The sequence below is a fragment of the Phyllobates terribilis genome, unplaced genomic scaffold (genome assembly GCF_046119375.1).
Source record: "Phyllobates terribilis strain yellow unplaced genomic scaffold, ASM4611937v1 Scaffold_5__5_contigs__length_657084704, whole genome shotgun sequence".
Taxonomy (NCBI): domain Eukaryota; kingdom Metazoa; phylum Chordata; class Amphibia; order Anura; family Dendrobatidae; genus Phyllobates; species Phyllobates terribilis.
Genome location: NW_027362765.1, coordinates 39,117,760 through 39,134,244, shown reverse-complemented (window position 1 = coordinate 39,134,244; position 16,485 = coordinate 39,117,760). Strand labels below are relative to the sequence as shown.

At 49.8% G+C, this 16,485-nt stretch overlaps 2 protein-coding genes across 2 annotated transcripts in view; both read left to right on the top strand.

Moving 5' to 3' along the window:
• LOC141270661 (gastrula zinc finger protein XlCGF66.1-like) overlaps positions 1-16,485 on the top strand; it is a 268,510-nt gene that overhangs the window by 98,255 nt on the left and 153,770 nt on the right. The window lies entirely within an intron of this gene.
• The window catches only part of LOC141270690 (uncharacterized), a 174,626-nt gene that overhangs the window by 137,681 nt on the left and 20,460 nt on the right, over positions 1-16,485 (top strand). Inside the window, exon 17 of the mRNA XM_073680789.1 lies at positions 1,988-3,224. Within this exon, the coding sequence (XP_073536890.1) occupies positions 1,988-3,224 (1,237 nt within the window). The remainder of the gene's footprint in view (positions 1-1,987; positions 3,225-16,485) is intronic.

Below are 16,485 nucleotides of genomic sequence, written 5' to 3'. Positions count from 1 at the left end.
ACCGTAGGTCAATCCGGGTGGCAAGAGTTATTAAGTCATCGAGAGTGGTAGGAATGTCCCGACCGGCAAGTTCATCTTTAATACGGCCGGACAGACCCTCCCAGAAGACGGAAACCAGAGCGTCGTTATCCCAGGCCAGCTCCGAGGCAAGGGTACGGAACCGTATGGCATATTGGCCCACGGTGAGACTCTCCTGACGGAGGCGTAGCAACGATGATGCAGATGAGGTCCTCCGTCCGGGTTCGTCGAAGACTTTCCGGAAAGCCGTGAGAAAAGCAGGCAAGTTGGACACCAGGGGGTCTCCTCTCTCCCATAGAGGATTTAGCCAGGCCAGGGCCTCCCCGGTGAGATGGGACATGATGAAGGCAATTTTGGCCCGGTCGGAGTTAAACTGGTGGGACAAAAGTTCAAAGTGCAGGGTGCACTGATTTAAGAAGCCCCGAGCCTGGACGGAGTCGCCTCCGAAGCGAGGAGGTGCAGAAAGCCGGGGTCCGGGGTAGGATACCATGGTATTAGTGGGCAGCGGAGCTGCCGGATTGCAAGATATGGCACTGGCGGAGGTTGTTGGTGGATCAGACAGAGTGTTCAGGCGAGTATTGACATTCCGCAGGTGACCCATGATGGACTCCTGTTGGGACCTCTGACGGGACAGTTCAAGACAGAGGTCCGAGAGCGAGGGAGCTTGGGTGCCACCGGGTTCCATGGCCCGAGCAAACTGTAACGGGTCTGGGAGGCGGAACCTCTGGGCTACAATACAAGGGGGCGATCCTTGTAAGGGAGCGGGTGGCGACCAGGCAGGTAGTCACAGGAGGTGACCAGGACAGTCTCTGGGTGTACGGGCAGGAGGACACGGCAAGTGATCGGGGCAGTCTCTGGGTAAAGGGTAGGTACGACCTGTGATGGCTGAACCTCCAGGTAGGCTAGCAAGGCAGATGGAGAATGTGTGCTCCCAGGTGAGCAAGCGAGAGTCTCTGGAATAGCAGGTGGTCACAGCACGTGACGGCGGAGCCTCCAGGTAGGCAAGCAGACAGGTAACGGAGAAGCGCTCCCAGTTGAGCGGGCAAGAGTCTCAGGAATAGCTGGTGGTCACAGCACGTGACAGCGGAGCCTCCGGGCAGGCAAGCAGGCAGGTAGCGGAGAAGCGCTCCCAGGTGAGCGGGCAAGAGTCTGGAGTAGCTGGTGGTCACAGCACGTGACAGCGGAGCCTCCGGGCAGGCAAGCAGGCAGGTAGCGGAGAAGCGCTCCCAGGTGAGCGGGCAAGAGTCTGGAGTAGCTGGTGGTCACAGCACGTGACAGCGGAGCCTCCAGGCTGGCAAGCAGGCAGGTAACGGAGAAGCGCTCCCAGGTGAGCGGGCAAGCTGGTCCATAGACAGACTGACCGGAGTTGTAAGGCAGACCGTCGGACCTCAGGCAAGCAGGCAGGTAGCTGAGGTACGCTCCCAGGTGAGCGGGCAGGCTGGTCCTTAGACAGACTGACAGGAGTAGTAAGGCAGACCGTCGGACCTCAGACTAGCAGACAGGTAGCAAGTAATCAGGCAGGAATCTGACAGGTAACTGGCAGGTAACTGGCAACGGGACCTGAGGGCTGAAGCACAGGTGAGACACAGGTGCAAACAACATTGCTCGGGCACCTCCATTTTGGAGGAGGTGCCTTATATATGATGAAGTCCTCCGGCCATTGGCCGGGGACTCCTTAGGACGGCGCGCGCGGCCCCTTTAAGAGGAGGGGAGCGCGCGCGCGCCCTAAGCACAGGGGCCGGGAAGGAGCGCGCGCTGAGAGCAGAGCGGGAGGAGGACGCCGGGAAGGAGCGCGCGCTGACAGCAGAGCGGGAGAGGGACGCCGGGCACGGGGCAGAGCGGTGAGGGGAGCAGCGTCCCTGCCTAGCAGAGGGCAGGGACGCCGGCACTACAATAGTATAGAAATGTTATACACATATATTTTTTAAAGGATATTTTATTTAAAAATAATAATCTTTATTCTTCGCAGATGACTGTACCAGATCACGGGGACAAGTGACATCTGTAATTTTTACATCAGATGACTTTGCTATCACACAAGATATAACTGAAGTGAATGCCATTATTCCAGATATTCCATCTTCCCTTCACAGCAAAGATCTGTCATCTGATCCTCTTAAACAGGTTCGAAGTTCTGATTCATCACAGACTATTAAGAAAAATAAAAGTCCCCAAAGAGGAATTAAAAACCAAACTGCTCATAAAGCAAAGAAGCTATTATCAATTGCAGAAAATAGAAATATTTTTTCTCTCAAAATGTCTGTTGTAAAAAATCACACAAAGGAGAAAAGATTTTCCTGTGCAGAGTGTGGGAAATATTTTAACAAGAAATCACGTCTTGTTAAGCACCAGAGAACTCACACAGGGGAGAAGCCATATTCATGTTCAGAATGTGGGAAATGTTTTGCAGATAAATCAAATGTTGTTAGACACCAGAGAACTCACACAGGGAAGAAAACGTTTTCATGTGCAGAATGTGGGAAATGTTTTCATCAGGAATCAGGTTTAGTTATTCATCAGAGAACCCACATAGAGGAGAAACCTATTTTATGTTCAGAATGTGGGGAATGTTTTATAGATAAATCAACTTTTGTTAAACACCAGAGAACTCACACAGGGAAGAAACCTTTTTCATGTGCAGAATGTGGGAAATGTTTTAATCTGAAATCTGGTTTAGTTATCCATCAGAGAATTCACACGGGGGAGAAACCTTTTTCATGTGCAGAATGTGGGAAATGTTTTACAGATAAATCAACTTTTGTTAAACACCAGAGAACTCACACAGGGGAGAAACCTTTTTCATGTGCAGAATGTGGGAAATGTTTTAATCAGAAATCACGTCTCGTTACACACCAGAGAGCTCATACCGGTGAGAAGCCTTTTTTATGTGCAGAATGTGGGAAATGTTTTAATCAGAAATCTAGTTTAGTTGTCCATCAGAGAACTCACACAGGGGAGAAACCTTTTTCATGTGCAGAATGTGGGAAATATTTTGCAGATAAATCAGGTCTTGTTAGACACCAGATGATTCACACAGGAAAGAAGCCATATTCATGTTTACAATGTGGGAAAGGTTTTATAGAGCAATCGCCTCTTGTTAAACACGAGAGAACTCACACAGGGAAGAAGCCATATTCATGTTTAGAATGTGGGAAATGTTTTGCAGAGAAATCGAATCTTGTTAAACATCAGAGAACTCACACTGGGAGAAACTATATATTTTTACAAACTGTAGAAGAAAACCGAGACTGTCAAAGTAACGACAAATAAATAAATGAGAAAGGAAAAGCAAGTTAGTACTTAAGTTAGAATTAAAGTATATGCATAACAAAAGTGTAGAACCTCCAGTAAATAACCCTCACTAACAGGACCTAAAACTTAGCTTTTATTAAATATACAGTACAGACCAAAAGTTTGGACACACCTCATTTAAACATTTTTCTGTATTTTCATGACTTTGAAAATTGTACATTCACACTGAAGGCATCAAAACTATGAATTAACACATGTGGAATTATATACTTAACAAAAAAGTGTGAAACAACTGAAAATATGTCTTATATTGTAGGTTCTTCAAAGTAGCCACCTTTTGCTTTGATGACTGCTTTACACACTCTTGGCATTCTCTTGATGAGCTTCAAGAGGTAGTCACCGGAAATGGTTTTCACTTCACAGGTGTGTCCTGTCAGGTTTAATAAGTGGGATTTCTTGCCTTATAAATGGGGTGGGACCATCAGTTGTGTTGTGCAGAAGTCAGGTGGATACACAGCTGATAGTTCTACTGAATAGACTGTTAGCTGCTTTTTTCTTGCCATAATACAAATTCTAAGTAAAGAAAAACGAGTGGCCATCATTACTTTAAGAAATGAAGGTTAGTCAGTCCGAAAACTTGGGAAAACTTTTAAAGTGTCCCCAAGTGCAGTTGCAAAAACCATCAACCACTACAAAGAAACTGGCTCACATGAGGACCGCCCCAGGAAAGGAAGACCAAGAGTCACCTCTGCTTCTGAGGATAAGTTTATCCGAGTCACCAGCCTCAGAAATCGCAGGTTAACAGCAGCTCAGACTAGAGACCAGGTCAATGCCGCGCAGAGTTCTAGCAGCAGACACATCTCTTCAACAACTGTTAAGGGGAGACTTTGTGCAGCAGGCCTTCATGGTAAATTAGCTGCTAGGAAACCACTGCTAAGGACAGGAAACAAGCAGAAGAGACTTGTTTGGGCTAAAGAACACAATGAATGGACATTAGACCAGTGGAAATCTGTGCTTTGGTCTGATGAGTCCAAATTTGAGATCTTTGGTTCCAACCACCGTGTCTTTGTGCGATGCAGAAAAGGTGAACGGAAGGACTCTACTTGCCTGGTTCCCACCGTGAAGCTTGGGGGAGGAGGTGTGATGGTGTGGGGGTGCTTTGCTGGTGACACTGTTGGGGATTTATTCAAAATTGAAGGCATACCGAACCAGCATGGCTACCACAGCATCTTGCAGCAGCATGCTATTCCATCCAATTTGCGTTTAGTTGGACCATCATTTATTTTTCAACAGGACAATGACCCCAAACACACCTCCAGGCTGTGTAAGGGCTATTTGACCAAGAAGGAGAGTGATTGGGTGCTACGCCAGATGACCTGGCCTCCACAGTCACCAGACCTGAACCCAATCGAGATGGTTTGGGGTGAGCTGGACCGCATAGTGAAGGCAAAAGAGCCAACAAGTGCTAAGCATCTCTGGGAACTCCTTCAAGATTGTTGGAAGACCATTTCCGGTGACTACCTCTTGAAGCTCATCAAGAGAATGCCAAGAGTGTGCAAAGCAGTCATCAAAGCAAAAGGTGGCTACTTTGAAGAGCCTAGAATATAAGACATATTTTCAGTTGTTTCACACTTTTTTGTTAAGTATATAATTCCACATGCGTTAATTCACAGTCTTGATGCCTTCAGTGTGAATGTACAATTTTCATAGTCATGAAAATACAGAATTTTCCTTAAATGAGAAGGTGTGTCCAAACTTTTGGTCTGTACTGTGTATATATGTATATATATATATATATACATATACATACATATATATATATATATATATATATATATATATATATATATGTGTATATATATATATATATACATAAAGGAGGATGTAGAAATAAACCAATTAAAATTGCTTTGCCCCTAGTTTGCTAATTTGACACTTTATATTGAGCAAAATTCCTAAATCAATGGCATCCCGTTGTGTCCCTTCCCCGATGACGCCGTGTAAACGGTGAAACATGTAGGGGGGACTTATTTTAATAGTTTGACCTGTTTTGCTTATAAACTATGACACCCGGTATGCTATTGATTTAGGAATATCAGCAAATTTTGCTCAATATAAAGTGTGGGTCAAATTAACAAACTGGGAACAAAGCAATGTTAATTGGTTTATTTCTACACCCGCCGTTATATATATTTAATTAAAGCTAAGTTGTATGTCCTGTTAGTGAGGGTTATTTAGTGGGGATTCTCCCCTTTTGTTATTGTAGTGCCGGCATCCCTGCCCTCTGCTAGGCAGGGACGCTGTTCCCCTCACCGCTCTGCTCCGTGCCCGGCGTCCTTCTCCCGCTCTGCTGGCAGCGCGCGCTCCTTCCCGGCCACTGTGCTTAGGGCGCGCGCGTGCGCCCTCCCTCCCTCTTAAAGGGGCCGCGCGCGCCGTCCTAAGGAGTCCCCGGCCAATGGCCGGAGGACTTTACCATATATAAGGCACCTCCTCCAAAATGGAGGTGCCCGAGCAATGTTGTTGCACCGTTCTACTCTGCTTCAGCCCTCAGGTCCCGTTGCCAGTTACCTGCCAGTTACCTGCCAGATTCCTGCCAGCTTGCTGTCCTAATCCTGCCTGATTTCCTGTTACCTGCCTGCCTGCCTGAGGTCCGACGGTCTGCCTTACAACTCCGGTCAGTCTGTCTAAGGACCAACTTGCCCGCTCACCTGGGAGCGCACATCAGCTACCTGCCTGCTTGCCTGAGGTCCGACGGTCTGCCTTACAACTCCGGTCAGTCTGTCTATGGACCAGCTTGCCCGCTCACCTGGGAGCGCTTCTCCGCTACCTGCCTGCTTGCCTGCCCGGAGGCTCCGCTGTCACGTGCTGTGACCACCAGCTATTCCAGACTCTTGCCCGCTCACCTGGGAGCGCTTCTCCGCTACCTGCCTGCTTGCCTGCCCGGAGGCTCCGCTGTCACGTGCTGTGACCACCAGCTATTCCAGACTCTTGCCCGCTCACCTGGGAGCGCTTCTCCGCTACCTGCCTGCTTGCCTGCCCGGGGGCTCCGCTGTCACGTGCTGGGACCACCAGCTATTCCAGAGACTCTTGCCCGCTCACCTGGGAGCGCTTCTCCGCTACCTGCCTGCTTGCCTACCTGGAGGCTCCTCCGTCACGTGCTGTGACCACCTGCTATTCCAGAGACTCTCGCTTGCTCACCTGGGAGCACACATCATCCATCTGCCTTGCTAGCCTACCTGGAGGTTCAGCCATCACAGGTCGTACCTACCCTTTACCTAGAGACTGCCCCGGTCACTTGCCGTGACCTCCAGCCCGTTCTTCCAGAGACTGCCCCGGTCACTTGCCGTGACCTCCAGCCCGTTCTTCCAGAGACTGCCCTGATCTCTTGCCGTGACCTCCTGCCCGTACACCCAGAGACTGTCCCGGTCACCTGCTGTGACTGCCTGCCTGGTCGCCACCCGCTCCCTTACAAGGACCGCTCCCTTGTATAGTAGCCCAGAGGTTCCGCCTCCCAGACCCGTTACAGTTTGCTCGGGCCATGGATCCCGGTGGCACCCAAGCTCCCTCGCTCTCGGACCTGTGTCATGAACTGTCCCGTCAAAGGTCCCAACAGGAGTCCATCCTGGGTCACCTGCGGAATGTCAATACTCGCCTGGACACTCTGACTGCTCCACCAACAACCTCCGCCAGTGCCATGTCTCGCAATCCGGCAGCTCCGCTGTCCACTAACACCATGATATCCTACCCCGGACCTCGGCTTTCTGCACCTCCTCGCTTCGGAGGCGACTCAGCCCAGGCTCGGGGCTTCATAAATCAGTGCACCCTGCACTTTGAACTATTGTCCCACCAGTTTAACTCCGACCGAGCCAAAATTGCATTCATCATGTCCCATCTCACCGGGGAGGCCCTGGCCTGGCTAAATCCTCTATGGGAGAGAGGAGACCCCCTGGTGTCCAACTTGCCTGCTTTTCTCACGGCTTTCCGGAAAGTCTTCGACGAACCCGGACGGAAGACCTCATCCGCATCATCGTTGCTACGCCTCCGTCAGGAAAGTCTCACCGTGGGCCAATATGCCATACGGTTCCGTACCCTTGCCTCGGAGCTGGCCTGGGATAACGACGCTCTGGTTTCCGTCTTCTGGGAGGGTCTGTCCGGCCGTATTAAAGATGAACTTGCCGGTCGGGACATTCCTACCACTCTCGATGACTTAATAACTCTTGCCACCCGGATTGACCTACGGTTCCAGGAGCGTGCCAGAGAGGTCACCCGTGAGAGGAGGTTACCACGTTTAGCTCCTACTTTTCAGAAACCCGTCACTCCTTCTGTCTCTAACCAGGTACACCCTCCTGAGCCTATGCAGGTCGACCAGACCAAGATGGTCAAGACCCGTCAGGACTTACGCCGTGCCGAGGGGACCTGCTTCTACTGTGGCAGTAAGGAGCACCGGATCCGTGCCTGCCCGGAGAGGTCGGGAAACGCCTGTGTCTAGGTTCGCTCAGAGAGGTCCACCTAGACAAGAATAAATCCTCTCCATCCCTGCTGTTGTCAGTTTCAATCGTCTACGGGGAGAACCGTTATTTCGAACTAGCCCAACTGGACTCTGGAGCAGCCGGGAATCTTATTTCACAGTCCCTGGTAGAGAAATACCGCATCCCCACCAAACCTCTGGCTGTACCCTTGTCTGTTGCTGCCGTGGATGGGGGGCTCTTACCACGCCCCATCCAACTCATCACCGAATCCATTACTCTGCAGGTGGGAATGCTGCATTCTGAAAGTATCTCCTTCCATGTTCTGCCTGGACTCTCTCACGCCCTCTTGCTAGGCCTACCTTGGCTCCAGAAACATGCACCCGTTCTTGACTGGCAGACTGGAGAAGTCCTTCGCTGGGGACAGGGCTGCCATAAGACCTGTCTGGTTCCCGTTCATCCCGTCCGTCCTTCTCCTACCCCAGCTAATCTACCTGGACTTCCGATTCCTTATTGGTCTTATGCTGATGTCTTTAATAAAAAGGAGGCAGAGACACTACCCCCTCATAGACCATACGACTGCCCTATCGACCTGTTACCTGGTACTTCTCCTCCCCGTGGGCGTATTTATCCATTATCCGCTGCTGAGACCCGGTCGATGTCCGAATATATTGAGGAGAATCTGGCCAGGGGATTCATCCGGAAATCTACCTCCCCGGCGGGAGCAGGCTTCTTTTTCGTCAAAAAGAAGGACGGCTCTCTCCGTCCCTGTATAGACTATAGAGGCCTTAACCAGATCACGGTGAAGAATAAGTACCCCCTTCCGCTCATTCCGGAGTTATTTGATCGTCTGAGGGGGGCTAGAATCTTCACCAAACTGGACCTCCGTGGGGCGTACAACCTGGTTCGTATCCGTCAGGGGGATGAATGGAAGACGGCATTCAACACCCGGGACGGCCACTATGAATATCTGGTAATGCCCTTTGGCCTCTGTAACGCTCCTGCCGTCTTTCAAGAGTTGGTCAATGACATCTTCCGGGACCTTCTCTACTCCTGCGTAGTGGTGTACCTGGACGACATCTTGGTCTTCTCTCCGGATCTCCAGACTCACCGGAGGGATGTTCGTCAGGTCCTGCTCAGGCTCAGGCAGAACCATCTCTACGCTAAATATGAGAAGTGCCTCTTTGAGCAGACCTCGCTTCCGTTTCTGGGCTACATTATCTCTCAGACTGGCCTACAAATGGATCCTGAGAAACTGTCTGCCATCGAGAAATGGCCCCGACCAGAGGGGTTGAAGGCAATTCAACGGTTCCTGGGCTTCGCCAACTATTACCGCCTCTTCATCCCGCACTTCTCTTCCCGGACTGCCCCAATTTCCGCGCTCACCCGTAAGGGTACTAATCCCAAAGAGTGGCCGCCCGAAGCAGAGGAGGCCTTTCTTTCCCTAAAACAGGCCTTCTCTTCTGCCCCGATGCTGCATCGCCCGGACGGCAACAAGCAGTTCTTCCTGGAAGTTGACGCCTCCTCCTCTGGAGCCGGAGCGGTACTTACTCAAAAATCATCTTCCGGGAGAATGGTAACTTGTGGCTTCTTCTCCAAACTCTTCTCCTCTTCTGAGCGCAACTATTCCATAGGAGACCGAGAGTTATTGGCCATCAAGCTGGCGTTGGAGGAGTGGCGTTACCTACTCGAGGGGGCTCTTCATCCGGTAATAATTTACACTGACCACAAGAACTTGGCTTACCTCCAGCATGCCCAGAGACTTAACCCGCGCCAAGCCCGGTGGTCCTTGTTTTTTGCTCGCTTTGATTTTGTTCTTCATTTTCGCCCGGCTGACAAAAACGTCAAAGCAGACGCCTTGTCCCGATCCTTTCTGGTGTCCGATCTCGAAGAAGAACCTAAACATATCATCGATCCCGCCAGAGTAATGCAGGTGGCTCCCGTGAGTCTAAATCGTCTCCCTCCCGGTAAGACGTTTGTTTCAGTACCTGATCGGGAGAAGATCCTACACTGGGGCCATTCGTCTAAACTAGCTGGCCACGCCGGTCAGAAAAAGACCCTCCAGCTTATTGCCCGGCACTATTGGTTGCCTACCCTGCACAAGGACATAATAGACTTTGTTTCTGCCTGTGTGTCCTGCGCCCGCAACAAAGTCCCGAGACATCTGCCAGCCGGACACCTCCTTCCGCTTCCTGTACCTGCTGCCCCCTGGCAGCATATAGCAATGAACTTTATAACTGATCTCCCCGTCTCTGCCGGTTGTACGGTCATTTGGGTGGTCGCTGACCGCTTTTCCAAGATGGCTCACTTTATTCCCCTGCCAGGCCTTCCGTCTGCACCCGAGCTGGCTAAAGACTTTATCCGCCACATCTTCCGTCTTCATGGCCTGCCCCTCCACATCGTGTCGGATCGTGGGGTACAGTTCACCTCACGTTTCTGGAGAGCCACTTGTAAACTACTAGACGTCACCCTGGACTTCTCTTCTGCTTACCACCCACAGTCCAATGGTCAAGTGGAGCGGATCAATCAGAACCTGACCAGTTACCTCCGGCACTTCGTTAATGCCCACCATTCTGACTGGGTGGATCTCCTACCATGGGCCGAGTTCTCTTATAATAATCACGAGAGCGAATCCTCCTCCAAATCCCCGTTTTTTGTAGTCTTTGGTCAGCATCCTCGGATTCCTTTTCCTGTCTCCACCTCTGTGGACAACCCGGCTGCGGAATCTCTCGTTAGCAAATTTTCCTCCATATGGGAGAGTACCCGGTCCGCACTCCTTCTGTCATCCGAGCGTATGAAAAGACACGCTGACAAAAAACGCCTGGATCCTCCACAATTTCGTCCAGGAGATAAAGTCTGGCTCTCATCTAAATATGTCCGACTCAAGATACCTTCTTACAAGTTAGGGCCTCGGTTCATCGGTCCTCTGTAGGTCATCAGTCAGATCAACCCGGTGGCCTATAAATTGAAACTCCCGGCCAACTTACGGATCCCTAACTCCTTCCATGTATCTCTCCTCAAACCCGTGGTGCTTAACTCTTTTTCCAAGTCTACAGGTACGCCTCCTGCTCCGGTTTCTGCTGAGGACGAGTTTGAGGTAGAGAACATTCTTGCCACCAAAAGGGTAAGAGGAAAGACCTTTTTTCTGGTAGATTGGAAGGGGTTTGGTCCTGAGGAGAGAACGTGGGAGCCCCGGGAGAACATCCATGCCCCTCTCATCCTAGTTAAATTTCTATCTGGCCTAAAAAAGGGGGGGCCTAAAGGGGGGGGTACTGTAGTGCCGGCGTCCCTGCCCTCTGCTAGGCAGGGACGCTGTTCCCCTCACCGCTCTGCTCCGTGCCCGGCGTCCCTCTCCCGCTCTGCTGGCAGCGCGCGCTCCTTCCCGGCCACTGTGCTTAGGGCGCGCGCGCGCGCCCTCCCTCCCTCTTAAAGGGGCCGCGCGCGCCGTCCTAAGGAGTCCCCGGCCAATGGCCGGAGGACTTTACCATATATAAGGCACCTCCTCCAAAATGGAGGTGCCCGAGCAATGTTGTTGCACCGTTCTACTCTGCTTCAGCCCTCAGGTCCCGTTGCCAGTTACCTGCCAGTTACCTGCCAGATTCCTGCCAGCTTGCTGTCCTAATCCTGCCTGATTTCCTGTTACCTGCCTGCCTGCCTGAGGTCCGACGGTCTGCCTTACAACTCCGGTCAGTCTGTCTAAGGACCAACTTGCCCGTTCACCTGGGAGCGCACATCAGCTACCTGCCTGCTTGCCTGAGGTCCGACGGTCTGCCTTACAACTCCGGTCAGTCTGTCTATGGACCAGCTTGCCCGCTCACCTGGGAGCGCTTCTCCGCTACCTGCCTGCTTGCCTGCCCGGAGGCTCCGCTGTCACGTGCTGTGACCACCAGCTATTCCAGACTCTTGCCCGCTCACCTGGGAGCGCTTCTCCGCTACCTGCCTGCTTGCCTGCCCGGAGGTTCCGCTGTCACGTGCTGTGACCACCAGCTATTCCAGACTCTTGCCCGCTCACCTGGGAGCGCTTCTCCGCTACCTGCCTGCTTGCCTGCCCGGGGGCTCCGCTGTCACGTGCTGGGACCACCAGCTATTCCAGAGACTCTTGCCCGCTCACCTGGGAGCGCTTCTCCGCTACCTGCCTGCTTGCCTACCTGGAGGCTCCTCCGTCACGTGCTGTGACCACCTGCTATTCCAGAAACTCTCGCTTGCTCACCTGGGAGCACACATCATCCATCTGCCTTGCTAGCCTACCTGGAGGTTCAGCCATCACAGGTCGTACCTACCCTTTACCTAGAGACTGCCCCGGTCACTTGCTGTGACCTCCAGCCCGTTCTTCCAGAGACTGCCCCGGTCACTTGCCGTGACCTCCAGCCTGTTCTTCCAGAGACTGCCCTGATCTCTTGCCGTGACCTCCTGCCCGTACACCCAGAGACTGTCCCGGTCACCTGCTGTGACTGCCTGCCTGGTCGCCACCCGCTCCCTTACAAGGACCGCTCCCTTGTATAGTAGCCCAGAGGTTCCGCCTCCCAGACCCGTTACAGTTATGTATTGTAGAATCCCTCCCAGGACTGTATGTACCCCACTGTTTTTTCTAAAGTATATGCATTATATCGCATTAGTGACCTGCCATTCATTACAGTTTCTTTAAATCCACAATCTCCATGTCTGAGCAAATGTCTTTAGTTTATGTATATTACAATAATAAACCTGTTCATGTTGCAAGTTATCTGATGGGATCCATTTTTTTTAAAAGCACTTTCCGTGTGAAGTATAGTAGTTTTTCACCATAGTTATGAACCGATTCTCTTTTCTATACCCCAAAACACATATTATTGGGTTTAAGAGGATTGGATTTTAAAGGCTTCCTCAATTGTCTCAATAACTTGACCCCCAAAATTTACACTTTATAGCATAACAGAGGTCTAAGGGGTAGCGTTTCTCCTTATGGAGAGTGACACACCATCTCTGGCATGTCAAGGTAAGGAGGCTTATTTGCCATGCAATGCTCCTCTGGGAAATTTAATATGCAAATTGCCTCTTCGAAGAAAAAGAGGACTTGTACTCTATAGTGCCACCTATTGGAAGTAACGCTACTCCTTAGACCTCAGTCCAGAGCCTCTCACCTAGCCCAATGAGTTCTCATACTTTGCACTGACGAGGGCCAACAGCCCGAAACACCGTGTCTGCAAATTGAGATTCTGATTTGGCTTTTATCCTAAGTCATATTGCACGACTCGTTAAAGGGTTGATTGTGACTTGTAGGATCGCTACTGTTATGATCTGCAATATGTACTAAGGAAAGATAGGGGAAAGCTGTCCCTACAGTAAGACTAAGCTGAATCCCTACGATGTAGCTGGCTGCCTGTTCCTAGTGAACAGACCCGCCTTAGTCCTCGGCTAGTCTGAACGAAGACCTATAGAATTAAGGGAGGGGTCCCTAAAAGAACTAAGGACTGGGACAAAAATGGGACATCTCCTAAACAGAAGTTGTTGCAGAACACAAAAAGACAAACTGACAAAAATGTACTAGAGGTCCCAGAGGACCAAGCGAACTTGACAGAGAAAGGCACCGAAGCACCAGCCTAGAGAAACAGTCAAACACTGAAGTCCAGCACAGCCACAAGGGCGGAGCTGGAATATAAAGGCAGATGGTCACGTGACCGCAAAACACAAGATGGAAAAAACAAACAGGAGGGTTCTAATAGCTACTTCCAATAGGTGGCGCTATAGAGTACAAGTCCCCTTTTTCTCCAAAGAGGCAATTTGCATATAGCATAACAATAACTTGACACTTGGGACAATCAGGGTCACTTCTGTTATTCTTCTTTTACAATACATCTGGTGTTAAATACATCTTATGTACAATGAACAATTACAAAATTCCACCATTTTGGATTTTTGTAAAACAAAGTTTTAGGCCCTGATTCATTATGACATGTGTTTCATACACCAGTCTTAATGAGGAAGGTGCAACAATGAGATGTGCTAAATTCATTAAGAGTGTTGTGCGCCTCTCCAGAAATAGTTCTCCAGTTAGGCACCGGAGTAACATTTTTGGTGTAAGAAACAAGAAGCAATCAAACATATTTTATTACACTTTTTTTTTGTAACAGAAATGCCAACAAAATGTCTGCCTCTCTCCCCTTTCCCAATCCAAAATAATGCTGTAAGATTATCTCTAGAGAGTGAAAAAGAGAGTAATGCTCATCGACACTACAAGCTCCAGATAACAGCTACTTAGTAAGACAGAGAGGGAAACACCCATCCACAGATCTTAAAGAGAAAAGATACAGTATTTTTAATACAAAATTTAATCCACTGCTTTAACAGTTTTTTAGTTATTCATTTTTTCTTCAGTCACTGGGGGCTGCCATTTGCATTTTGTTCTGTTAGTGTCTGAGCATGAATACCTCAAATACAACAGCCCATGTACATAGGAGTCTGTGGTCGCTCTCTGACCACATCTCCTGTATTGTGGCTGCCTCGAGCGGTGAGCCGGGCAAGACCCCTGGGTTGTTCAGGTCACAGCTCTGGGAGGAGCTCCCAGCTGTGCTGCCAGGGTAGAGGCTAGCATAGAGCTGCTCGTATGAGGGGATGATGTCAGAGGAAGGAGTTCGGGTCTCCTCCATCCCGTGCAGACTCGGAAACAGGAAACAGTGTGTGCTGTGGCTGACAGTGATCAGATGAGGCTTGTGAGTGCAGGAGATCCTGAAAGGGCTGAGGGCCTGCAAAATGGACCTGTGTGGAGATGGGGATGAGGACATAGAAGTAGGTTTGAGTGGTCTGATGATGTATTTTGGGGGACAAAGAAATATGCATGATGTTAGATTTGGGGCTGCATGTTGGAGGGTTACACAGGGAAATGGGTGCTGCTACTTGTATGGGACTGCTTATTGGGGGGTGATGAGGGTCTGTGTGGAGAAGGTGATGAGGGTCTGTGAGGAGAAGGGGGTGGTGATGAGTAGCTGTGCGGAGAAGGGGATGATGAGGGGTTATGCAAGGAAAGGGATGATGATGAGGGGCTGTTCAGAGAAGGGGTTATGATGATGAGAGGGTTATGAGGAGGGGCTGTGGAGAAAGGGGCGAGGATGAGTTATGCTACATCGAGCAGCACCAACTAACAGAATAGGTGCTGCCCGCCGGCCTCGGTGACACTGTCTTCTTGTCAGTATCACTTTGCAGTCACCCACATAATGGCTCCGCATTGTGAGCCTAAACTTTATTTTCTCTTATCCTTTTGTAAACACCCAGAGGGGAGGAGATGTGTGATGTCACACACATGTGAGCAGATACGGCCCACATTTACTTCATTCATAATGTGAACTAGCACTACACTGGGTTTTCATGGCAAATTTTATCAGCTGTTCCGCATAGTGTTTAATAGTAAAAAATATCAAACCTTTTAAAATTATTTTTCATATAATCCTGGATCCCAGCTTCAAAGGGCTAGCAAATGGTTTGTAACTGGGCAGAATATTTCCTATTGACTGTATAGAGCATATGTGTCTAACTCCAGCTCGTGGGCTAAATCTGGCCTGCAGCGTGGTTATATTTGGCCCACAACACTACAACCACCACCCCTATGTGGGGCCATTTTTCTGTATGGAGGACTCTGTGGTACCTATTATTCTGTATGGAGGGCCCATTATACTGTATACTGATTGGCCCCTCGACTTTGTCCAAGTTTTTTATTTTGGCCCTGTGCGTGTTTAAGTTTGACATCCCTGGTATAGAGAGAAGGGAGGGAAAGACGCAGGATATTTGAAATGCCACAATTTAGCCCATCGTCCATTCACAAACAGCAACTTTTAAATGGGTCAATCCGGGTCATCCTGGAAATATAAGCCTACGGTCCTACAGGAAACTCAAATACAGCCTTTGTACGGCATAAAGCAAAAACTCCATACAATAGTGCTGGTTAGCCCGCCTGGCTTAGAGTCTAGCTTCTTAGTCCTTTAGCAAAGGCTCTCCATCCAGGAGATCTGCATACCTCCATACACACAGACATGTGTGAGACAAAAAGGTCTCATTTTACAAAGTGAACCACACCCAGGTGTAGAGATGTGGTGAGCAACCGTTCAGCTGCTCATAATCAACCAGTCATGGCCAATTAACCCCTTTAAGTCCTATATGTACTAAAGCATTACTCCTGGTTTATCTTCCATCCACTATGTGTCTAACAGCCACCTTAGGCCAGTTTCACACGACCGGATATTTCTGGTACTGGAAAATAAGTACCGGAGTTATCCATGTCTACCTGTGGGGCACACATGTGGCAACTGTGTGACGCATCAGGATCACACTTACCGGTGCCTGGGTATCAACCGTACAGTTAGCGCTGTTCCTAAGCGACAGGTGCTGAAGGAATCACTCATCATTGTCCCCTGCTTGTGCTGCGATCAGCACCAGCATGGGACAATGTTGAGAGTAGTATTCAGAGCTGTGGAGTCGGTAGGCCAAACCTCCGACTCCTCAATTTCCATGTCACCGACTCCACAACTCCGACTCCCTCATACATGGCTCATATTTAAATGATAAATTTAGAAAAGTCTAGACCCTTAGATCAGGAATAGGACAGACATTTATAGGACATTTCATAACTTTCCCAAATTCTTATGAAAAAATATTCCCCACAAACTGCATTGAACTACAGTACCCAATTTATTATATATTTTAGGAGTTGGAGTCGGTCCATTTTATACCGACTCTGACTCCACAAAAAGGACACCGACTCTCCGACTCCACAGCCCTG